The 26763-nt window shown below is 34.2% G+C and overlaps 1 protein-coding gene across 2 annotated transcripts; it reads left to right on the top strand.

Moving 5' to 3' along the window:
- LOC145327249 (MFS-type transporter SLC18B1-like) lies at window positions 1-26741 on the top strand. Of its 2 annotated transcripts, none has more exons than XM_080170833.1 (16): window positions 1-122; window positions 721-856; window positions 4608-4653; window positions 5285-5334; window positions 5759-5832; window positions 6058-6167; window positions 6651-6691; window positions 7021-7060; window positions 7548-7689; window positions 8308-8431; window positions 8658-8820; window positions 9307-9381; window positions 17676-17714; window positions 19901-19953; window positions 24506-24640; window positions 26313-26741. In XM_080170833.1, exons 2-16 carry the CDS (start codon window positions 752-754, stop codon window positions 26523-26525), a joined length of 1410 nt encoding a protein of 469 aa, XP_080026959.1. In that variant the 5' UTR covers window positions 1-122; window positions 721-751; the 3' UTR covers window positions 26526-26741. The 2 variants fall into 2 exon arrangements, with proteins under 2 accessions (XP_080026959.1, XP_080026960.1); XM_080170834.1 differs by lacking the exon at window positions 24506-24640 and adding an exon at window positions 24325-24459 and having other exon boundaries at window positions 26313-26676.
- The last annotated feature ends 22 nt before the right edge of the window (window positions 26742-26763 follow it).

Genomic DNA, 26763 nt, shown 5'->3' with positions numbered 1-26763 from the left:
CCTTTCCTGTGCATGAGGACATATTTGTGTGTATGCATTATTATTAAAACATTGTACTCTGAAAGAATAGACCTAGTAGGAAAATACCCAGTCAGGACACACCTCCAAGACAGTCTTTTCAAGTTAGTATATATTAACTTTAGATTCTGTGAAATAGATTCTGCGAATGGAAAATAAATGTAGAAAATGCATACAACAGGCATATTCAAAATCCCAAAAATAGTGGGGCTGTTTGATTTGAGCACTTAGTAACAAAAAGTTCTAAGAATAAGATAATTAAAAGCTTAATCATATAGATTAATAGATACTTTTTTTTCATTCATGAAAGGAAATCCGTAAATAAATCCTGTCTGTCTGTCTCTAGATTAAGATCTCTTTAACTGCTGGACTGATATGGATCTTATTTACAGTGAAGCTTCTTATACCACCACCCTCCTAAAATCAGGAACAATCATTTTTAGGACTTTGAATTACATTAATTTAAGACAGGCATCACTAAAATGGTTCCTAAAATGTAATTAAGTCCTTAAACTTTATCCTGTATTTATGCATATTTGCAAAAAAAATTTTGTACAATTTTATTAGACTTATAGATTTATACATTGCTGACACTCTACAATTGTTAATATTCGTTTGTCATACCCTCCGTTCTTAGAGCTTTGCTTTTATATGGGTGATGTCATCCTTGTTCAAATAGTTTTTTTTTCTTCTTATTTTTAGGTTATGGTAATTTTCCTTATACCAGCTGAAAATGGAAATAAGATGGGTAGCATCATGGAATTTTTTACTTGTCAATATTGGAGTACTATTTTGTGGGGCAGGGTACTCAGTTCCATCAGCAATTTTCCCAAATCAGGTAAATTTCTAACTATCCTGTTAAGAAGCGTGTTGAAGGGTTTAAGGGTGGTGTATCCACCCTCCTGACATAATTGAGTCAACCCCAAACACTTTTCTGTTTATACACCACTGAATGTATGGTTTTTACCCTGGCACAATAAAACATCGGGTATAGTCCCTTTTGTTGCAACGCCTCTGAAGGGGAGTTTCGTAATATTTACACAATGGCTTTTGATAGATACGTTTAGGTTAGGTTAGGTTATTTTAGTTAGGGAGATTGCCCTGCAGAATTAGAGCTCACAGCAATGGCTAGAAATAGGAGAAAAGCTACTGTGAAAATACAAAGAAACACCCCTTACTTACACATTCCTACAACTAAAGTATTCAATTAAGATGTTAGTAGTGAATTAATAAAAAGTGGACAAATGTTATATTTTTAAAACAAATTTTTAAAGTTACATTTGGAAATTAAACATCTCACTCTCCAACCTATTTAAATACACCCATTATTAAATCTAATACTACATTACCTGTAACTAAGTATGTAGTGTATTTAAAAGCAAACGTACATGTGTGTAAAACTTTTCTTACTTCAAGCCTACCTTTAATATTAATAGTAAGGCATTTAATAGATTTTAACAAAATAAAGCGAAAATTATTTAGAATATTATATTTCATATTTATTAAAATTAAAGCATGATCCTGAACAACTAAAAAGTATTTTTTAGGGTTTACACTAGGGTTGGGCCGGATATCCGGTGTGGCCGGATATCCGGCCGGATATCCGGCCATTTTCAATATCCGGCCGGATACCGGATATTGAAACTATCCGGCCGGATATCCGGCTCTATAATTTTTTATACTTTACACCAAAAATCTCTGCTTTTAAAATTTAAATGGCTATAATTTTCTTATTATTGAAGCTAGAAGAACATTTTTTCTGAATAAGTTCAACTTTATGTAAATTTATATAAGATTTCTGAAGAAATTTTTTTTTACTACTTTAATATCTGGTAATTTGGCCGGTTATCCGGCCGGATATCCGGTAATTTGGCCGGATAACCGGATATTTGCCGGATATCCGGCGTTGGCCGGATATCCGGCCGGTTACCGGATATCCGGCATTTGAAATCAGCCGGATATCCGGTATCCGGTATCCGGCCAAAAAAGTATCCGGCCCAACCCTAGTTTACACCCTTTTATTAATTTATCATCTACACAATTTACCCCAGAAATAGAAAAAATATAATTTCAAATATGTATAAATGAAGATTTTTAAGGCCAAAGAAAAATTATTTAAAAATATTATTTATTTTTTAAAGCAAAGCTTTTCTATATTTATGGTCGGTCTATCCGTCAGTCCGTCCGTAATGGTTAGCTATTTTTGTTTATTTAGAATTGTCCTATGGATTTCAAATTTTGCATGGTGATTCCTTAGTAGTTAGGTAGGATTTAGAAAGCTATAATCAATGTAAACCCTTACTGTACTATACATACATACATATAATATTCCACGCCTCATAGTAATTTTTAAAAGCTTTATATCCTGAGTAGGGTTGGGCCGGATATCCGGTGTGGCCGGATATCCGGCCGGATAGTTTCAATATCCGGTATCCGGATATCCGGCCGGATAGTTTCAATATCCGGTATCCGAATATCTGGTGTGGCCGGATATCCGGCCGGATAGTTTCAATATCCGGTATCCGGCCGGATATCCGGCCACACCGGATATCCGGCCCAACCCTAATCCTGAGCTAAATGTGAAAAGTAACTTGCAAGATTAGCCGAAACCATCAAAACTTTTCTATCATAAACTGATAGCGAGTAATGGATATCTGAAAATACGCATTGACGCCAAAGAGTACAAATGTTACGCCAATTGTGATCACAACTCTCACGTTTATATAAAAATGCAACATATAATAATAGCTATTAAAACAATTTTCAAGCATAACTTTTATCTTTTTAGGATAACAATTAAATAAGAAAAATATTTTTACCATATGAAATTCGTGATCAAACACCTAATTGAAAAAAAATGCAAGACATAGCTCTTATTTTAAGAAAGACTAGGGGCAACGAACGCCCCCAAGAAGCCTCTAAGTGTTCTTAAGGTGGGAGGGGGATAAGTCAACCGCCCTTCTACTTTTTAATTTGAGTTTTAATAAGAAATATTCAGAAAAAAAATTTTGTGGGGGATTTTAAATTGGGAGGGTGGAGATACGCTCTCCCAAAATAGTTAAAAACCTTCCCTGTACCTAAAAAAAAGCTTAATTGCAAAGGAAAACCAAACAGATGTTATTTTCAAAAAAATTTTATAAAACAAAAATTGGCGCATTTGTATGAACACCAGAATTATAGGTTTGAAAGGGGAAGGAAAAAAAGAGAGGGGGAAGAGAGGGGGTAAACTAGTTTGAAGATATCTGAGAATAGTTATGATCGCCATCTTCCACTATCCATAAACTCTAGGAATATGGGATGGGAATATAAATAGGCAGGGGAGGGGTGGGGGGAGGGGGTGGAGATTTAGTAAACTTTGAAACAAGTTAAGTATGGGATTTATTCAAGGTTAACTAACAAAACAGGAAATTATTACATCCTAAAACAATTCTTTTAAAATTATTTAAGCATTTTTTCAACAAAACTAAACTGTTTATCTATAAAGGGGGGTGGGGGTCCCCACTTATTTCCTTTAGTTTACAAACAGAAAAAAATTTTGGGTGGAGGCAATTTTTTCTTTTTGGGGCGCGAGGTGTCCCACCTCCCGAGACAGACAGACATCGTTCTACTTTGTATTATAGATAAGTCATGGTAACATCGTTTGAACACTTTGTATTCATCCCGAAGAAAAAAAGTTTAACTTACCATAACGCCTCAACTTTTATAGTAAGGTTTTATAACGTCACAAAAAGTTTCTAATAGCAAAGAATAATAAAAAATCCTTAAAACTAAAAAGACTAAGATTAAATTTTTGAAAAGATCACCAAAACGTCATTATTTTTTATATTTAAACATCAAAGCCTAAATCGAAGAATAAAAGAAATTATAAGTGAGTGATGTCATAGAATTTCTCATAAATAGTGTTATAAAAAATGGATTTATTATTACTTGGATCTTACACCAGATTATCATGTACTCTAATACTGTGAAATTTGTAACTGGCTAAAATAACGATCCCCCCATCCAACCCTTTACCACACATTCCCTCCCCTCCTATTTGATGAACAAACTGACCAAAAAATAATGTCAATGTTAGTAACCTAAATTGACGACAATTTTCCCCCTGTCATAATATCCATGTATAATCTATATCCCTTGTTGTATTTATTGTTTAATTGATATTTATGACGTCATAAATTTTCTCATAAATAAAAAGAGGATTTCCTGGGCTTTCTAGATGCAGCAGCTATTGTTTTTCTAACAAGAACACTTATGTCTTTTGATCATAGGTAGCGAAAGAAGGAATGATGACAAAATTTTTTTTTGAAAAATTGGAATACATTTTTTGAAAATAGACGTCCAATGGTGGGGGTAAAGGGGTGTTTACCCTCCTCAAACTTCGAAACCTCATAATCAACCCCCTAAAAATAAAAAAAATATATTAGATTACCCCACTTAAACCTTATTCCTTATTTTACAATTTCTTTTTTAATACAAAAAAAATTGGGGAGGTGGGGATGTCCCACCCTCTAAGAAAATAGCTCAAAACCAAAGGACCAGTAGGGATATTCCGAGATCTTAAGCTTCAGATGATGTGTTGTTATATTCAGGCCCTATCTCGTGGAATCAGCGTCACAAAATCTGGATTTATTCTAGGTATTATCCTTAAAGTAGTGGGAAGTATGTGTGTTACGGTATTTTTGTTTGACTGTGTATGTGTAGCGAATGATCTCGCTAACTGCTTAACCGGTATGCTTCTCCTTTAAGTGAAGGGTTTCTTAGGTCCAGGGAAAAAATGTCTTGCTTTTCATTTTTTAAAACTAAAGTTAAAAGTGGAGGGTTAATCCCCCCCACATTCACTGAAGTGCTCATGGAGGCCTACACAAAAGGTTTAAAAATATGTTATAAGAAACTCTTAACGGGATGGGGAGGGCATGCTACACCATTTATTTAGTATCTTATGTAGACTGTATCATTTACATTAACATACAATGATACAATATCAAGACAATGCTAGTCTTTTTTACGTAGTGCAGCTTTCCTATTGATATAGCATGTCCGTCAATCCATACACGTGATTAAACCTAAAATATTAAACCTCATATTATAAGGCTTTAGGTTGCTTTTAAAAATTATTTTGATAAGAGAGATTATCACATGTATATCAGGATTAAACTTCCAGCTGATATTCAAATTTCCAAAAGGTTGATTTACCTGACACATATAGGCGGCTTAGGCACAGCTGCCAAGCCCTGATTTAAACTGAAAACATAAAATTATTGTTTAGGTTCCAGTTATATTGTAACTTTTTTGCTAACTCCTCTCTGTGGCAAGCTGGTAATGTATATTTTTACATCATCAAGTTTTGATAGACAGTTGACTGCAAATACGTAAATAAAATTCAAATTAATAACAGGTTCAGAGCAGAAAAGAATAGTTATTTCATTTATGGCTTCGAAACTGATTAATATCCGCTGTATTATAACCGATTCTCAGCCATAATCAAAACTCATGTACAGCATCGAATTCAAGGACGTCCAATGGGGGGGGGGTAAAGGGGTTATTACTAACCCCCCCCCCCTACCCACCCAAATGAATGTTTACCCCCCCCCCCAAAAAATGAAAAAGCTTGGACGTCCTTGATCGCATTAATGACAATGTTCCACGAATACTAAATAAAATCATAATATTAATACCAGTTTTGTTAGCTGGGGCCTTTATGATAAAATGAAGCTTCCCTAAAAAACTATCTGTTATCTAGATTGGGAAATTCGGGGCTAAGAAAGTGTTCTCCACTGGTATTTTTATCATTGGCATTTCAAATATTGCATTTGGGTAAGTTTACATTAATTTCATTGACAATTTTAGAAGAAAAAATAGTTTTATTATGAAGGCTTTTTGTGAGGTAAAATGAGTGGGGTAATCTAAAGTTTTTTGTAAAATTTTTAGGTGGTTAAAATTGAGGAGTTTCAAATTTTCAGAAGGGTAAAACTAAACAGCCCTTTATCTCTTCCCTTGGACTTCTATCGCCTATCAAATTACTAAAATTTAGATATTTAGATGTTTGGAGTATGTCGCAGACGGAACCTTGTACTTTTGGATGGCATTGAGTTTGAGGGTCATCAGCGCCCTCGGAGAATCTATTGCTGTGCCCGCCTCTTATCCTTTAGGTACAGAAAAGTACAGACCCATGCATCAAATTTAAACCCGTTTGGATGCTATGAAATAATTTCTTAAAGAGGGATTGCCATATTGGAGTCAAGTCTAGACTTTCAACTTATTGTTAAAGTTGTAACAGGTTGATTTTCCTGAGACGTAGAGGCGACTGACCGCGCCTGCCAAGCCTGATTCAGACATTATCGCCCTGGTATTTTCGAGTTTTCACTGAACACATAAATAAACATATGCATAAAGAATGTATCTACTTTTTATAACTAGCCCCTAAAAGCACTTGAGTCTGGGGGGAGGGGGGAGTGAGTATCAACTTTGAAGGCGATTCATCATTTTACATTAAGGTTTTTAGCTTCACTGTAAGGAGAGAACCATATCGGTTAAGCACACACACACTTAAACGACAGATATCCTGTTTCTTTTTATATGGAATTATGTAATATAGGATTTTCATTTTTTTAATTTTATGATTTCTTTAAAAGGTGGTTCTCAATTCTCCAAGGCTAACATGGGAAAAGTCATGGTAAGAGTTATTTATCGTATCATATTATAGACAGCTTATTGCGGATATTGAAATATAAAAAAACAGCTTTGTCAGCTTAAGGTCCGGTCTAACAAAACTGGTTTTAATTCTATGATTCATATTTCAATATTCGTAGAAAATTGTTTGTAATACTATGCACTGCATGATTTTTCAATATGGCTGAGAACTGGTTCTAATCCAGCGGATATCAATCGGTTTAGAAGTCATACAGGGAAAAAAAATCATTTTACATCAATATTTAACATGCAAATATTTAACTGCGAGTGAAACCACCTAAATATCTGTATATAATTTGTATTTATTTTCAGTCGATTATTGAATGTTGTTGGGGAATAGGCGCAGCCTCAGGTTAGCTTTGTTGTGAGAAATCATACTTTTTAGAAGTGCTGGAAAGTGGAATGTGTGATGTCATAAAAATGCGTCTTAAAAGAAGGGATGAAAGGAGAAGTGGGAAAGGAAACACTCAAAAAAGAGATGGATTTTGACGCATTTTTATGACGTTACACGTATCACTTTCCAGCGCTTAATCTTCATTACCAAATCTTCATTTATATTAATGAATTAGCAGCGCTGCCCCCTAGATGCCTCTAGGGGCACTTCATCCTTTCACTTTGAATTCTAGTTTTTTTTTGAGGTATCCTTATTCAATAGATTTATAAACTTCCCTTTGCCTTTACGAACCTTAACTGTAAATCAGAATGGTATATATTTTATGATTCTATTTTAATATTAATTGAAAATTGTCTGTTATATATGATTTTTCAGTACGGCTTAGAACCGGTTCTAATCTAGAGGATATTAATCGGTTTCGAAGCCAAACTGGAATATTATTTAGGGCCCGCATTGGGAGGTATCCTGAACCTGCAGGGTGGCTTCGCCCTACCTTTCTGGGTGGTGGGGGGCATGTTTATGCTCACTGTCACCATGATTGTTTGCTTCTTTGGAGAAACACAGGGAGAAAAGGATACAGATACAAGGTACAGTTTTACAAAGAAGATATAATCTATATATCTATATATTTATACTAGCGGTTTCGCCCCTAGCCTCTAGGGGCTTTGCCCCAGGAGGTTTGATCAAACTAATTTTTCGTATTTTAGATTTTAAAGAAAAAGAAAAAGTGTCCCACCCCCAAGAAAATAGTTTTAAACCTTCCCGAACCTATGAGAAGCTACCCTTTAAAGGAGAACCCAATCGGTTTAGCGGTTAGCGAGATCATTCGCGATAAACAAACAGACAGACATCGCTTTACTTTGTATTATAGATATTTATAGTCTCGGATAGCCGGAAGGACAGGATACACGACAAGATCCTATTTTATTATATTTCTCAACCAAACCTTGCTTACTTCTGTGCATGGTGATATGGTCATACGTTCTTTAGACAACCCACTATTAGATTGCACAGCCTTTATAAATCCTAATTGTGGATGGTATTGAGTTGCTCCTGTTTTAGGCCATCCAAACCCTTTACCCCATCCCCTCACCTCCTAATGTATGAACAAACTGACCAATAAATGAGTTCAGTCTTAGCAACCTGAATTTACGGCAATTTTTTTCCCTGACATAATATCCACGTATATTGTATATCCATTGCAGGTCTACAAGTTGGAAGGATATGTTTTTATGTCCTGGAATGATAGCCTACAGTATTGCGGTTGTATTTGCTGGTAGTTCCACTGTTTGGTTTGCTGGAACCATGGAACCACATCTGTTTAGTGAGGTGACATGATATTCGATATATTATTACTTGGATGCTGCACCAGTATTTCATGTACTCCGTCAATGTGGTGCTCGCAGCTGGCTATAAATATATAACCAACCATTTTACCCCATTTCCTCCTCTCCTACTGTATTAACGAACTGACCAATAAATGAGGTTCATATTAGTAGTCAAATTGTTTTCAATATAGTATACAGTTTAACCAATTTTTTTTTGTTTTATTTAGTTTGGCTCAGACAGTGCAGAGATTGGACTTGTGTTAATGATGTACACCCTTGCCTACACCATATTTGGTCCAGTGGTTGGGGCTCTCATGGACAGGGGGTTCAGTCCCCTCAAAGCTGTTGTCTTTGGACACATCATTATAGCCCTCACATATTTCTTACTAGGTATTTTTTCGTTGTTTGATTATGAGGCTAGGAATATTTCTATTTTTGACCCAAGGAATTATTCAGTACAAAATTGAAAATTTGACTAGCTATCATGGAGTAATTTTCTATATAAAGAGTTTCGTATACCAAATAACATTAAGTTTATAAAACACTAGCTGCTATGCCCCTAGAGGCCTCTTTCAGAACTTTAAAATTGCTATAAATTGTTGTTTTGTTATTTCTTTTCAAGGGAAGATTTCTCTTGGAAGGGTGGTGGTACTTTCATCTTAAATAGGTTAAAACCTTCCCAGGACCTATGAAGGGCTACATTGTAAAGAAGAACCATATCGGTCCTGCAATTAGGGAAATCCCTCAGTATAGACAGAGACACACACACAAAGATCCTGTTAAATTTATAGAAGAATTAAAACTGAAAACCTATATATTATTTATGATAAAAGGTTGCGTGATTAAAATTTAAATTCATTTAATAAATCTTTTTAGGTCCTAGTCCTGGATTAAATGAATCAGCTTATTTCCAAAATATTCCTATGAAAGCTGCCTCCCTCTTTGTGCAAGGTTAGTCTCGTTTTATCTTATACTAGAAAAATAGATTAAAACCATCCCAAGATTTAAATCTGAAAATAGATAGCCTAAAACCATCAAAGGACCTATATGGAACTTACCTAAAATAGAAAAACCATTAAGAACAGTAGTTAACCTTCAGTCAAAAAACCTTTACTACTTTTTATAATAGAGTACAATTAGTACATCAACTATTAAAATTGATATATTCTAACTTGGATGTTACACCAGATTTTTATGAAAATTTGAAAATCGGACCATAAACACCAAAGATATGGGGAAAAATGTAAAAAATATAAAAATAGCCAAAAACCTGCAAAATTGCAGTCTGGCCGTCATTGTTGATTTCTTCAAATGGCGGGAAATTTAATTTTGATATCTATAACTGAAAAAAATTTGAAAATCAGTCCATTAACACCAAAGATATGGGGGAAAATGTAAAAGATAATAAAATAGTCAAAAACCTGCAAAAAGGCAGTCTGACCGTCATTGTTGTTTTCTTCAAACGACGAAAAATTTAATTTTGATATCTTTAACAGAAAAAAATTTGAAAATCGGACCATAAACACCAAAGATATGGGAGAAAATGTAAAAAATATAAAAATAGCTCAAAACCTGCAAAAAGGCAGTCTGACAGTCATTGTTGATTCTCCAAACGACGGAAAATTTAATTTTGATATCTCTTACTGAAAAAAATTTGAAAATCAGACCATAAACACCAAAGATATAAGGGAAAATGAGGAAAATAAAAAAAATAGCCTAAAACCTGCTTAAAAGCCGTCCAACCGCCATTGATGTTTTATAGTTAATTGTGCTTCTTAATGATGGAAATGTTGTCAAAAATTTTCAGCATTCTATCTTTTATAGGAGCCGAGTAAATCCCATTTCCCCCATAGCGTTACGGACGGACGGACTGACGGACAAAGTGAATTATAGAGTAGTGTGGCATGGTGCCTTCTTCATTCAAGTTTATACATTTCTATCCCTGTCCACATTCCTCTACTTCTCCAACCGAGCCAGACCTACACTGATAACCGCCACCATGTTCCATCCTGCTGTATCCAGGAGTTAGTTGATTTATGTAGGCCTTTGTGTGAACATCTCACCACTAGCTTGCATTCGGTAGACTGTATACCTATATGACTAGGTGGTCGACAGTCTTAACTCCTTATCCCTGTGCACGTGGTTTCTGTCCCATACAGAAACGTGACGCCAAAGCTTTTAATTGATATAATATTAAACTATATTCAATAAATAAACATCCTATTATTCTGCCTATTCTGACCAGTTAAATGTATAATAAATCTTGTATTTTTTTATGAAATACCTGTGTTAGATTATTGATATATATTGCGTCGAAGCTACTCTATACTCGTATTCCGGTCTGTCCGTACATCCCCTAATACGTCATTTTGGCGCAGTCTTGTCTACCACTCATTTTTGAGGGGGGAAAGTAAAGGTAATTATTAACGTACAGACAAAATCAAACTGTTAAGTAGCTTCGATTGCAAAGTGAAATAAATATTTTCCGAATAGATAAACTAAGTTTATTCACGGAAACAGTTTATAGTAACAATTCGTTACAGAATATTGCTAATAATTATTTCGTGGCAAACTGCCAAACAAAGATAAAAAGGAACCCGCCTTTTATTTTCACATTAGTATTAATTTCACATATTTTCATATTTTCTCCCTAAAACAGGAAGAAAGGGATACTCCCAAGTTCTTAAAAAAGTTCGTGGTAGACAAACAAGTGTTAACGAACACTACAGCTCCAGCACTATGACCGATAATGGCAAGAAGGGGGATGGCGCGAATACCAAAACTCCGCCTCCTCCGCCTCTTCCGAACGTCACTGATAACACACAGCCGCAGTCAGACCCACTTTCCCCTGAAAAAATTAAAGAATTTATAAAGGAAGCGTTAAACGTGTCTCTAAACGAATACTCGTCACATTATAGAGATATGATAAAACAAGAATCCGATATTATGAAGCTTGAAATGGAAACAAAATGGGTAGGGTTTAAGGAAACAGAAGCACATCGCAGATTATTAGCCGATACCGACATCATAGATCTAAAACGTAGAGTATCAAAACTCCCAGCAGACGGAAATTTAGGCCCATTGTTTGCGGAAAAAACGTTAAATGAAAGTCTCAACATGACCCATTTTAACACCATAGGTGACGACTCAATTAATGCCACTTTTTATGACCGACTATCGGTCCAACAAAAGATAAGCGTGACCGAATGGGTCGCCAAGGATAGAATTGCAGCCCCAGGCTGTATGGCTTATTCAATTGTAGGCTTTGTAGGCCCAGCAGATAATGACAATTGGATGAATGTAAGGGAAACTTCCCTAACAGAATATGAAAAAACTTTACTAGAAAAGTTTTCCTTTATCCCTGATAGGATTGAGTCGTTAGAGCCTCTCCGTAGGTCTGCACCCAATGTAGCAACAAGACCCTCTACAAGAAGCACACCCGCGACGGCAGCAACCAGTGCCGCCGACGATGATTTTAATAAAGAATGCTTTATTAAGGGACAAAAGTGGGATTCCGATTTTGCGAGGGATGCCCCTAGGTGGGACGGCAGAGCCGACTTTGATAATTTCTTCGCTAATTTGTGGAGGGTTGCAAAAACATACAGAATCTGTGACCCAATCCTTTTCAAGGATATTTTATACCAGCGAATTTATGACTCTAGAGGGGAACGACTAGGGGATCTAATTACACCTGAAAGAAATCAGGCTTAATCTGCCTTAAGTTATTACCTGATGATCAGAAGGCTGGTTACTCCTTTCTCGGATCCAGAAGTAGCCTCGCAGTACTTCTATAACCTAAAACAGGAGACTAATCAACCCCTTGACACCTACTTTGAGAATAAACTTAAGGTATTCAAACTCATGAACCCTGGCATAATACCTAAAAAGAAGTGGAAAGAATTCTATCTTAACGTTAGCAAAAATCTATTGTACTCAAACCTCGCCATGGATATGGCAAATTATGTCGAAAGTATGCAATTTTTGGATGACTACAACGCTTACTTAAATAAACTTATTACCCTCGGACAAAGATACGTTAATTGGGACGGGTCTGGCCACATTAGCAAGGAAATTCTGCGGAAACGAAAAAACAACCCATAATCAGCATTATTGAAGATAATACCCCCACTAACACGGCAGTGTATAAGGAAAACTCAACCGATGAACCTGGTGAGGTTCCTTCTTGGGTAGATCATGAGGATGACCCTATTGCTTGGGATCAAATCGAGGGCGACATAGGAGCCTTTAACCTAGTCAAGGTAGGGGTTAGCAAAAAATTACAATCTTTCTATGGGGGTCCTTTTATTGTAACAAAGAAATTCTCAGAAGCACTTTTTGAACTCAGCCCCTTCGGGTCAAATCCAATTAAAACTAACCAGGTTGTTAGCCGAGATAAAATACAAAAAATAGATTCTAAAGTAGAATTATTGGGGGAAACACTTTCCTTTAACGTCTTTCCGATTGAAGAAATTGTTCCGTCTGAGGAAATAACCTTGACAATAGATAATACTGACTAACCGAAATAAACGATAATAAAGTATAGAAAACGATGATTTTACCTACCTAGACAACGATAACGATGAATTTATCGAAGAAAACCCTGAACCTAATCAGGATGTTCCCCAGGGGGAGGTGGATTGTAATGGGGGAAGGGAAATAATGGAAAAAAACTCACCATTTGAATCACAGCCCGAAAACCAGGAACCCCCGGGTGCAGATCGGTCATCCGGTCCTAACATCCATGCTGAAAATAGTTTCTTAGAAGAAACTGTCCCATCTGAGGCATCCTTCTTTGCGCAGCGACCCAAACAATCCAGCCCTGAAAAAGTCATTAATGTTAACAAACAAAGTACCTAAATATATATTAGAAGAAGAAAGAAAGACTAGGTCGCAAGGGGGGGATAACCGCATACACGTCCAAATCGGACTACATAACCCAATTAGAAGGAAGAAATAAATGTATATAAAACGAAAGTGGCAAATGTATATAGCTTAATACCATGATTTATGTATATAAATATAATAATGAAAATAAAAAATACGTTAAAACTAACGGATTAACATATTTCAGAGAAAACACCAAGCATAAAAATAAAATGCAGCATCATTTGGCAAAAGCACCAGGAGCTCGAGGTAACTTTATTTTGGGATTCATGGGGCTTTTTATTATTTTGGCAAAATCAAATGCGTCCGAAATAATACAAATAGATGCGACCCAATGCTTAGCAAACGAAAACCCGCGTCTGAAAATCTCTGAATGCGCTGCGTTTCTTAATATTACTAATACCGAACAAAAACGATTTCACCTGCTTCAAAAGGTTGAAAGAAAAATTATACCTGGAATCCGTTGTCACCTCCGAACCAGTACACACTACTGGTATTGTGGCAGGTATAGCCATGTCCACCTCGCGGCTCCAGCACTTGTGGAGATACCTAGTCTCGTATCTTATGAAGACTGCCACACCATGTCCAATACTAAAATATTTAACTTTGAAGGAAAATCGGTCTTAGTGTATGAACACCAAATTTCATACACGCGTTTTATCGTAAACGGAACGCTTTCTTACCCCAACGACCTCCTTAACGGCATCGACCCCGCCTGCGAGGGACACGGCGTATCCGTTAATGGCATTTTTATCCCTGGGACATTTGAGGAAAAACAAATAGGGGTCCAGGCTGAACCTGTTGAATTATTACAAACAAATGCGGGCTGTTACCTGGGTAGTCATTGGGTGGGGAACAATTGCTTAGATCACAATCTTAGATTAGGCTACGACCGCATTATCTCGGATGATAAATCTGATAACTCACAAAAATTCACTTCTCCTTGGCGAACGATAGACATCTTTAATATTTCATTGTTTACATTTGAAGGAGAACAGGGTGACCAAAAATATCTAGTGATCGATCCCCAAATTACGCTAGCGTTAGAACTCAAAGATAAAAGGCATTTCGAAAATCTAATTCCTGAATTATCTTATTACAAAACTAATATTGATAATTTAATGGTATGGTTCACAAACTCTGTAAAACCATATTTTCCACTTTTAAACGCTAAGGAAAAAGACGACATGTTACCACTAGAGATTTTTTATTCTTACCAACAATATAGTAAATTAATTGTCCCAGAAAATCGCTGCTTACAGAACCATTTTCTGTCTAAAAGTAGTATTCAGACCCATCGTAAAAAGTTAGTTAGGGCGCTCGGTGAGTTGGATCTGGTAATACAGTGCGATAACCTTAAAATCAATGTTTCTGTGGGAGAAAATTTACCCTGTTTTGTAGATCATTTTTCGGTTTCGATTAATAATAAGACTATGGGGGTGTCACCGTTTTCCCGCAGATTGGTCAATACCACCCATCTAACCCCAACCAAATGCTCCGAAAATCCAATCTTCCTACATTTGTACCAAGGAAAATTCATTGGGAATCAAGGGCAGGGAATGCAAATATTAAATGCAAACCAATATCTTATGGATAGACCAATTAGCCTATTTCTTTAGTGTAGTGTGGCATGGTGCCTTCTTCATTCAAGTTTATACATTTCTATCCCTGTCCACATTCCTCTACTTCTCCAACCGAGCCAGACCTACACTGATAACCGCCACCATGTTCCATCCTGCTGTATCCAGGAGTTAGTTGATTTATGTAGGCCTTTGTGTGAACATCTCACCACTAGCTTGCATTCGGTAGACTGTATACCTATATGACTAGGTGGTCGACAGTCTTAACTCCTTATCCCTGTGCACGTGGTTTCTGTCCCATACAGAAACGTGACGCCAAAGCTTTTAATTGATATAATATTAAACTATATTCAATAAATAAACATCCTATTATTCTGCCTATTCTGACCAGTTAAATGTATAATAAATCTTGTATTTTTTTATGAAATACCTGTGTTAGATTATTGATATATAATTGCGTCGAAGCTACTCTATACTCGTATTCCGGTCTGTCCGTACATCCCCTCATACGTCAGTAGCTTCGCTACTAAAAATATTTTCTTGTGCAAATGTACAAATAGTATTATAACCATTTCTAAACGAAAAATGCACTCAAGACTGAGTATCCTCGTAAGGTTAGAGCCGCCCGCAGTGGTTATGCATTATTCTCAATTTCAATTTATTTTTTAAAAGAGAGCTTTTCAGTGCTCGACTGGCACTTTGTGGGAAAGCAACAATTTGAATATGATAAAAAAAGTAAATTTATATCTATAATACAAAGTAGAGTGATGTATGTCCGTCTGTCTGTCCGTCTGTCTGTCTGTCTCTTAAGATCTCGGTAACCACTGAACCGATCGGATTCTACTCTTCAGGGAATATACCTACTGGTCCTGTGGTGGTTTTAGGCACCCCCAACCCCCCCAAAAACAAAAAAATCCCCCCTCATTTTTTAAAATTATTTAAAATTTGTGGGGGCATCTCCAGAGGTAATTATTTTTTTCTTTAATTACCTCTTGGGGCAAAGCCCCTAGAGGCTAGGGGCGAAGCCGCTAGTAAATATATAAAATACATATAACTTAACAATTAGACAGATTAACGTACTGTTGAAAAGACATACACGAGTTGTAGAGTAAATGCGCTTCTCAGAAAACAAATTAGAAAATACTCTTTGAAGATCGAAAGAAAAACAAAAAAGTTTTTTCATCTTTTTACAATGCAATGGCATTGATACATTTATTTTGGGTTGACAAAATGTTTGTATAGGAAAAAATTATTTCAGCAAGGGTTGCTTGTTTGTGGAATCAAATCCTAAAACTTACTCTTACTGTATCCTGTATTTTGCTTAGACTTACAAATTAACGTTATGTTTATTAAGTTCTGACACTCTACAAGAGTTATAGTTCGTTTTCCCTTTCTTCTGATTGTAGAGCTTCGCTTTCATGGATGTAGCCATCCTTGGTCATAGAGTAGATGGAAATTTAAAATTTATACAAGATAATTCGTTATCCTTATTCATTAGCAGTTATGAAAAATAATTGCCGTCAAATGGACAAAATATGATAGCAAGTAATTAATCATTAGTTAAAGTGATCGCAAAAATATTATAGGTATCTATATGAAATAGCACATGAGAAATTTAAAGTTTTTTTCTTTAAAACCGTTCTGACTGACGGACGCACGGGTTTTTAATTTCGAAACTGATCAGTAAAAATAGTTAATTTGTCTACCTGCATTTTCTAAGAAAATATGAGGAAGAGATAATTAAAAGCGAGGCTTTTCTATAATTAGGGTCGGTCCGTCCGTAAGTCCGTCCGTCCGTAACGGATAGCTTCTTTCACTAATGTAGGCATGTTAGAATTGTCCTATCGATTTCAAATTTTTGCATGGTGATTCCTTTAGTAGTTAGGTATGATTTAGAAAGCGCAGTAACTCTATAATCATTACCAAAATGTCCGTACGTCCATTTTAAACATGTTGGTTTTTAAACTTTTTTAACATCAAATTTTTATGTGATCCAATCATCCGATTGATCTGAATTTTGGTATTTTGATTCCTGGGACAACAAAATATAATGTTATAAGCGAAGCAACTCTATAATCAAGTCCTAAAAATGTAAGTATGTCCATAAACATTATCCTGTATCAAGCAGTTTTTCAACAAATTTACTTACAATTTTGCTTTGACTCTTATACATTTATATTCTGATTTTTCAGTTCTGAAACTTCCGTTTCAGTGCTTCGCTTTTATGGATGTTATCATCCTTGTTAAATTGTAAAGTGCATCTTAAGTAAATTACACAAAAGAAAAAAAACAACACGTATCATAACAACAAAAATGGAAAAAAAGAGTGGCTATTAATAAAGGCATAGAAGTTACAAAACATGATGTTTTAGTTCATAAAATATTTTATGAAGTTAAATTTTTAGGGTGATTTTTAATGGGGGTGGGTTGAAGGAACCCTCCCCAAAACAGTTAGAAACTTTCACTTGACCTATCAGAAGCATAACTGTAAAGGAGAACAATATCGGTTTTTCAGTTGGCAAAATCTTTCGTTACACACAGACAGACATCCTGTTATGTGAGGAAAGACTAACCAATGATCAGGTTCGAGCAAAGAACAACGTTGGCTGTGGGAATACTTCTGATAGCTCCTAAAATATTTTTGTTGTTTTTTATTAATCTATACTTCATTTTCATACAGTTGAGAACCGTTATATTTTCATTGAAACAAAACATATTCAGTTGGACCGACTGTCTATGGTGGTAATAAATCTATTAAATTGACTTTTTTTCTCGTTTTAGGATTTGGTGCTGCTTTTACATTTATTGGTACTCTACTAGGTAAGAGATTTATTTGCTTCGCTTTTTTCAAGCACCATAAATAAGACAAATAGTGTAATTCTAAATCAAACCTAGGTTAAACATTTATCGTTTTACTTGTAGAATATTTCTGCATATTATTTCAATTTGAAAATGCCATTAATATCTTTAATATGAGATCTTTTTTTTAACTATAATGCACAGGGATAAGGGATAGGAAACCTGGCCATTAATTAGGTCCCGGCCTAGATTCAAAAGGGATATTGCAACTTTTACCAATTCCTAATTAAATGTCGTCACTGGTGGACACTCCCAAGTAGCTATCGCTCTAAACCAATAAGGATCAGCCAGTTTTGTATCAACCAATAGCCAATTGGCGGATGGAGATATAAAAAACGCGGCATCCAAAATTGAAGAAAACAATTTAAATCGTCTGATCCTATAAATAAAAATAAGAAATAATATAAAAAAAAATGTTCGATCACATTAGCTTATTTATCAAATCTGCCCAGAGTTCTACATGAAAAAAAAATACCATATATAAAAAACAAAAAAGGGATTATTTTTTTGGAAAGTGGGTAGCTACGAATTATTCATTTGGTAGTTTATAAAAGAAATGTTGTATTTTAAATTTTCGAACTTCATACCGAATTGATTGAAACACCTATTGTACTATTATATGATAAAAAGTATAAAAAATATTATTGTATTAAATGGAACAAGAAGAATTGATAGAAGGTTACCCAAGTTCTTATTTACTTGTACTAAATTCATTTTTTTATTTAGAATTTTAATAAGAAATAATAAAATAATATTTTCAAATAAAATTTTTACTCTTTAATAAAAATTCAAGAGACAAAAAAACATCATAACGTGATTTTAACAAAAGCCATTAATATATAGGTTTTTAAAAAGTTATATTTTTACTTTAGACTAGCTACCTGAATTTTATTCTATACTTTATCTACACACACACACACAGCTATTTCATAAGCGTTGTTGATAACGAGCTAATGCACCATCCCACAACTGTTTTTTTAGGCCTATGCTTGAAATAGGCCTGAAATAATATTTTCCTATGTTTCCCATCCCTTATCCCTGATAATGCATTGTTTTAGAAAAACGATTATCGCTGGTTGTAGGGTAGACTTTAACAACAAAAAAATTTGGGTTTTCATACCTTTGGCCTTATATGTTTAAGTTGAAATATGCAAAATATCTCAAAACTTGCACATTGCTGAGCTACCGTTATTTATTGATTTTTTAGAGGCCTGGCGCTAGTTGGGCTTTTGAGATAAAATTTTGTACATGTATTTCCAAGCCCCTAAAGTATTTTTAGCTTAGCAGAAGAATGAAATTCGAAAAAAGTGTTTTTTGAGTGATAGATCTAACCCACATTTATCTCCACTAAGTTTGTTCTATCCGACGTTTTTCTAATTGTTGTACTTAAACTTTAAAAACAAAACTTTTAATTACTAATTAAGTTGTTTGATAACTAATTAAAATGTAAATATAAAACAGATTCCTATAATGATTTACTTTTCTTGATTAAAAGAAAAACTTTTATTTTGAAGTTTTTTTTATATATACAGGATTATAAATATATAATATTTTTGTAAGTATTTTAGCATTAAACAGCAAATAAGTAAATGGGAGTTATTTAGCCCTAAAAAGTTTTATTTATTAAATAGTTTTCATCAAATTAAAAGTTTAATGTAAATAGAAATTAAAAACTTGTAATCAAATAAAACCAGCATTCATGTATATATAATCTACTAGTGGCTGCGACCCTAGCACTTAGAAGCTCTTTAGGGAAAGGAAGCGGGCAGTAAGGAGCATAAAACCATCTCGGAGAATTCGATTTTTAAGCAAAGTTGATAAACATTCCCTGGAACTATAAAAAACATCACTGTTGAGGAGAACCATATCGGTTCAGCGGTTAGCAAGAACCTGCGCTAAACAAACAAACAATTTTCTGTAGTTTATAACTGTCGTACTTTTTGCCTGGCTGTCAGTCGGTCTGTCTATCCAGCTGTATCTCTTGATGTCTCTCCTAATTTCTGTCCTGCTGTTCATCCAGCTGTATGTCTTGCTTTCTGCCCGGCTGTCTATCCAGCTGTCTGTCCGTCTTGACATCTTTTTTAAAGTCTTTCTATCTAAAGTGTCATTCTAAAGTTATGGAGGAAAAATATACAAATTTTTATCAGGTATGAATGAATGTACAAAGAAAGGCAATCTTCCGCAGACAGATCAAACGACAGTAAGTGTTCTATTTTTATCACACCGACGGCTCAGCACGAACAATTATACAGTAGCTTCGCTACAAAAACGGAAGTACTCAACAAAGGGACTCAAACTGTAAATTTACTGGTACCCAAAGTTTTGTATCATGCTCTTTTCTTTGATTTTTTTGGACAATCTATAAGTGTCCAAACTTTCAACAATTCTAGCCTTCATCATTGGGGATGAAAATCATTTTGTCCTCCATTGTCTTATCCCTTTAGATCCCTGGCTAATAACACTTGGTGATAGGTGAAAGATATTAGATATTGTAGAGGTGAACATTAAAGATTAGAGTAAAACACTAAAGGGGTAGGGGGTTAATAACTGTATCTCCCCATCATATTGACCTAGTGCCTACTCTCAATTGGGTCATTGAAAATCAACTAATGGTGTCGGTAATATTAACACAGCCAAGTAGCAGAAAACAATTTGCTAGCAGACGAAAAGGGTCATTGGAAAAGGGAGGGAGGTAGTTATCTGTGTATACATCTATACTATAGATCTGTTGTTTAAAGTACATCCAGGAGAGAATTTCAATATTACTTAGATATCTTATAATTTTTATTCCCCGTAATTTCAGGGAGGGAGTGGACATTAAGCTGTTTATTACACTAGTCCAAAACGTTTTATGATATCTTTTTCTTTATTCGTATGCTTAAAAACTTTTGGGGCTTTTATTGAATTTTAATTATTGGCTAATTAAGTTGAGTGTCCAAACGTTTCAACCACTAGCTGTAATCTACAGAAAGAACAATTTTGAGTAATTCCATTAGGGATGTAGAACAATTTATCGGCCATTGTCTTATCCCTTTAAATTCCTGATTTAAATTTTTAGAGTTGTAAGGTTTTAGACCTTATCATACTTTTGACAAATATCAGAACAAATAACAGAAAATGATAGGAAATCTTAAAAAATATCTTAATCTTATTTGAGTACATAAGTATTTCAACCCAGCATATATTAACATTCTTGATAATTTAGCTGAAATGAGATGCACTTTTTAAACTTTGTAAGATTTCAAAATATAGGTTTTTGTGGTAGAAGTATTATTTCGTTTTCGCTAAAATGCTATATACTATTTTGCAAATATCTCATTTGCAAAATATTTCTTTTCACAGGAAAACATTGATATAATGTTGAGGACCCTTTTTCCATTATAGTTCTTGAGTTCTTAAAAGCATTTAAAAACATTCTCATAATTTGTTCATGATGTAATAGAGAAAAATATATCTCATTACTCTATGGGCGAGAGTAGGGGAATGCCTTGGCCAATTAACAGGCGGATATCATTACCATGCACAGTTATGACTTCCAGACAAATTTTGTGCAATCGAAGGATGGTTTTCTGTTGAATGTTACATAACCTAATCTCCTTGAGTGTTAGAGTATCGTATCCCAATACAAGCGGATTATGCTCTGGATTCTCTAGATGATCACTTTGAAATCTAAGGAAAATCCCGCTCTGGCTTAAAATAAATTTTCCTGGAGATAGGACAAAGTTTTGATGATTCATAAAAACAAGTCCTTTAGCGGGCACCATTTAACAGCAAAACTTTCATCTATCATTATTGCATACATATTTCTACTTTCAAATCTGATTTAATCCATATCATATTTAATCAGTTTTCCCTGTCATTTTTTAATCATAGGTTTTCTACGTATACAAATAAATATCTTAATTTTTGTATTTGATATCAATTTTGATCTTATGCGCTATGAACGTGTGTAGTCTTGTTTAAAAACACTTGATGCATCCTATTAATGTAACTCCTGATTCTTTTTAATCTTACTAGCGCTTACGCCCCTAGAGGCCTCTAGGGTCACTTGAAGAGGGGAGAGTCGAATTTGATAACCCAATTTATTATTTTAGATTTTTAAAAAAAATTAAAATTTTAATTTTGTTGGGGGGGTTTCATTTTTTAGGTGGGTTGTGGGTGTTCCACCCCCCAAGAAAATAGTTCTAAACTTTCCCGGGACCTATGAGAAGCTACCCTGTTAAGGAGAACCCGATCGGTTCAGCGGTTAGCGAGATCCTTCGGTACAAACAAACACACAGATACACAGACACACAAACATCCTGTTACTTTAGTATAAGGATTATTTTCCATTATGCAGTCTAATTATCAGGGATCTAAAGGGATAAGCCAATGGCCGACAAGTTGATGTACATCCCCAAAGATGATACACAAAATTAACCCTTTAGTAGATACAATTAGTGGTTGAAACGTTTGGACACTCAACTTAATGAACCAACCAATCAATAAAAGTCCACAAAGTTGTTAAGCAAACGAAGAAGAAAACATTTTTTATAAAACTTTGGGGACTAGTGTAATAAACAGCCCAATGTACCCTCCCTTAATTATACATCATTAACTTTAATAATTAATTTACCAATTTTCTTATATCATTATTGCATTGCAGTATACTTATCTAAAAAGGTATAGCTCCGAGAATTGTATTTAATAAATTATTGAAAAATTACTAATTTGAATTGCTGTAGAATCAAACTGTTTTGACTAAAACAAAGCTTTTGATTAAAACTTAAAATTACACATTAAATCTATAATATAAATGTATACCTAATCAGAAAAAGTAAGAAAACATTTTGCCAAAAATACATCAACTGTAAATTTGCTGGATGTGTAAGTGCTATAGCCCCCTTGGATCCTCCTGTTTGGTACCTTTTTTCTGCTAGTAACTTTTTTTAGCGACTTGGCTGTTTAATATTCCCGACGATATTGGTTGATTTTCGGCATAGGGGCTTCGTGGTGGAGACATATTTATTATTTAACCCCTACCAACTCAATTGTTTTACTCTTTCGAATTTTTACACACCAGAAGCACCAGATGCGGATTTAAGCCAACTGCGCAATCTGTAATACAAAGTAGAACGATATCTGTCTGTTTGTCTGTTTGTTTGTCTGTCTGTTTGTTTGTCTGTCTGTCTGTTTGTTTGTCTGTCTGTTTGTTTGTCTGTCTGTTTGTTTGTTTGTCTGTCTGTTTTTTTGCCTGTCTGTTTGTTTGTAGCAAAGGATTTCGCTATCCGCTGAACCGATCGGGTTCTCCTTTACAGGTTAGCTTCTCATAGGTCTCGGGAAGGTTTATATCTATTTTCTTGGGGGGTGGGACACCCCCCCCCCTAAAAAATGAAAAATACCCCCCACCAAAAAAAAAAAAAAATTCTTTTTAAAACTAAAATTAGAATAGTGGGGTCGACTACCCCCAAAAAAAATTATATTTTTTATATTTTTTATTTTTTTAGTTTTCTTTTAAATCTAAAATACGAAAAATTGGTTTGAATAAACCTCTTAGGGCAAAGCCGCTAGGGGCGAAGCCGCTAGTTTTAAAATAAAGTGGCTGATTTAGAATAGTTATTTATCACATCGTATCATAGACACCAAGAATTGATTCTAATCCAGCGGATATTTATCGGTTTCGAAGCCATACTGAAAATATGAATTTTCCTTATGAATTGACAAATTGTCGGACACAACATATATCTAAACCTAGCTGCAGAAGCCACTTGTGGTTTCATACTGTCAGATCAGATCAAGCAAATATTCCAGTTTTCCTCATGAGAATATGCAATAAAATAATCAGGGAGGGAGGAGACATTGGTTTATTACTCTAGTCCCAAAAGTTTTATAATAACGTTTTCTTATTTGGGAACTTTTTTTAAAGTTTGATTAGTTAGCTCATTATGTCGAGTGTCCCAACGGTTCACAACAAATTGTAACCTACAGAAGAGGTATTATTGTGTATCATAATTGGGGATATACATGAATTAATAGGCCATTATCATTTCCCTTTAGATCCCTAATAATTACACTTATCAATGGAGCTCGCTAGTCGACTGGGTTTATAGCAGCTTGTCTACTGCTAACAAGGATTCTTATAAATAAGCCCCGGATTTTAAAAGAACGCTTGGTTCCGCAGTTGATTTTTAATGTTTAATTTATAATTTAATAAATATAAAAATTTTTGTCTGAATTACAAATTTTTAGGAAAATAAAAGCTGCAATAGTTAAACTTATTTTGTACATATATTTCAAGTTTCAAATGTTTAACTAATAATAAATTATTGGCATTTAAATTTTTAAATATATTTAACTGTTTAAGAACTGAACATATTGTATTAGGGTAGCTGTCTATAGTGCCCTGGCAAAATGGGGATAGATGTCATGCTTTTGGCCAACCTATTCGATTAAAATACCTTATACCCCAGGGGGTTTCTATTCCCTGTTCCTTTCTCTTTCCCTCTACTATGACATCAATAGAATAGGTAGGCCAACAGCTGTGACATCTATCCCCATTTTCCTAGGGCACTATAGGCAGCTACTGTTTTAGGGCATGGTGAGTGGAGTGTGGCTTTTATTTAACTGTCTCGGCTGTTTTGTTGGTATGTTCCTCGGGAGTGCTACATACGACTTCTTTGGATTTTCATGGTCTTGTGTGACTGAGGCCTGCCTCATGTTTGCCTCGGTAAGCTAGCTAGATTATGATGCTATAAAGATTGACATATTTTCAGGCCATGGTGAGTGGAGTTTGGCTATTATGCATTTGTCTCGGCTGCTTTGCTGGTCTGTCTCTCGGTAGTGCTACATACGACATCTTTGGATTTTCATGGTCTTGCGTGATTCAGGCTTGCCTCATGTTTGTCTCGGTAAGCTAGCAAGATTATGATACTTTTCTTCAAAGTGTCTATTGAGCACTGAAAACCTCTTATTTTTGTTAAAAATTTAAATAACAAGTGGAATTATATAGATTTTCTATAAATATACATAAACTCTGCGAGACCTATACCTAACCTAACCTAAAATAATAAGCAAAGAAGTTGTATCAACTTTTTTGCTTTTTATTTAAGATAGCTAGCCGGTCCTTTCAGTAAGTAGTAGATGTAAAATTTTTCATAGAATTCAGATATGCAATCGGTTTTTTTGTAGACCTCTTATTTTTTAAGTAATTTAAGTTTTTTAAAAAAATAATTAAGTCGGTTTTAAGGTACTAAAACGCAACAAAATATAAGAAGAAAATAGCCAGTATAAACAAAAATAGTAAGATCTTTAATTTGACACCTTACTTTTAAAATTCTGTTGAGTAATTGTTGAAAAAATCTATTTTTTTAACCTCGGTTTAATCAAAACATTAAACCTAAATATTTTCTCATACAGACATAAAAAATATGGGTTCATATATACCATTAGAATGAGAAAAATAATATGAATCCATTGTAAGCAAGATTGAAAAAGTTTTAAAAAATTGTAATAAAAAATAGAAAAAATAAAAAAGTTATTTTAAGAATTGTAACTACTAAACTAGCCAATCACAAATCGCAAAAATTGACGAATCGGGAAGCTTAATCTATAAAATTAACCTATAGAATTGCCAGAAAAAAAGGAGAACGTTCATACAATATATACAATAGATACTACAATAAATATAGTGATATTAAAGAACATGTAAAGAATGAAAAATTATGAACAAATATGCATCAGTCTGTTTATAAACTTCAAAACAATGCAGTTAAAAATACATTATTGTTTCTTGTGTTTAAAAAATATCTGCTACATTGCATTGTCTTTTGTTTAGGTTTTGTTCAGGTTTGGTTCAAGCTAACCCTTTAAAGCCGAAAATTATGATTCTTAAAATAAACTTATTTTTTTTATTATAGTTTTATAAAACTTTTTCAATTTTGCTTAGAATAGATTCGTAATATTTTTCTGATTCTAAAGGTATATATGAACCCATGTTTTTTATGTCTGTTTGAGAAAATATTTAGGTCTAAAGTTTTTATTAAACCGAGGTTAAAAAAATAGATTTTTTCAATAATTACTCAACAGAATTTTAAAAGTAAGGTGTCAAATTAAAGATCTTACTATTTTTGTTCATACTGGCCATTTTCTTCTTTTATTTTGTTGCGTTTTAGTACCTTCAAACCGACTTAATTATTTTTTTAAAAAACTTAATTTACTTAAAAAATAAGAGGTCTACAAAAAAAACCGATTGCATATCTGAATTCTATGAAAAATTTTACATCTACTACTTGCTGAAAGGACCGGCTAGCTATCTTAAATAAAAAGCAAAAAAGTTTATACAACTTCTTTAAAAAAAAAACTAGCTTAACTATAGATAAAATAAATTATGGTTAATGTGCTTCAACTCACGGATTGCCAAATAACCAGTTTTCTACGAATATAAACATGTTCAATCATTTTATTAAATCCAGTTTTGTTAGCCCATGTATTTGGCATCTCATGGCTTATAATTGTACATTTTTATATCTGCAGAAAGCTGTTTATAATACGATGTATTACATAACTATTCTCCTGCTTCAGGTACCAGTTGCCATCGTGTTGGTGTTGAAACTTCCTGGTAGAGTTAAAGTTGACAAACCAAAGGACAATGAAAACCTTGAGAAGGTTGAGGATGAAAACCAGAATGACTCTATCAAGGAAAAGAGTGAGGAAGTACATGAGAATGGTTGTATCAATGGTAAAATTGAAACTGCTGCCGCTAAAAGTGAATCTAATCTTACCAAAGTTGAGTAAGAGGGATTGAAAATATGTAGATTTTATACTTTTTATTGTAAGTCTTTTAAATATCATTTTCATCAATACTTTCTCGATTTTACAGTCGCATTATTCATATATCATTTAAAGCTTTGTTAATCTATTACAATAAATAATGAGTAAAATTTTACTTTTATTTGTAGCATATCTAATCGATAATTATGAATTGTCTCTATTTATATTGCCTTCCAGCTAATATACACAAACAATATTAATG

This window comes from Acartia tonsa, chromosome 8 (genome assembly GCF_053477335.1).
Source record: "Acartia tonsa isolate MP-2025a chromosome 8, ASM5347733v1, whole genome shotgun sequence".
Classification (NCBI taxonomy): Eukaryota; Metazoa; Arthropoda; class Copepoda; order Calanoida; family Acartiidae; genus Acartia; species Acartia tonsa.
Note: the sequence above shows the minus strand (reverse complement) of the source record. Positions and strands in the feature narration are given on the sequence as shown.

Excerpts from the sequence above, each read along its gene's own strand:
- LOC145327249 (XM_080170833.1), top strand. The coding sequence starts at position 752 with ATGGAAATAAGATGGGTAGCATCATGGAATTTTTTACTTGTCAATATT. Across the intron at positions 8,821-9,306 it reads CCTCACATATTTCTTACTAG|GTCCTAGTCCTGGATTAAAT; the intron begins GTATTTTTTCGT and ends AAATCTTTTTAG. Across the intron at positions 17,715-19,900 it reads ATTTATTGGTACTCTACTAG|GTATGAATGAATGTACAAAG; the intron begins GTAAGAGATTTA and ends AATTTTTATCAG.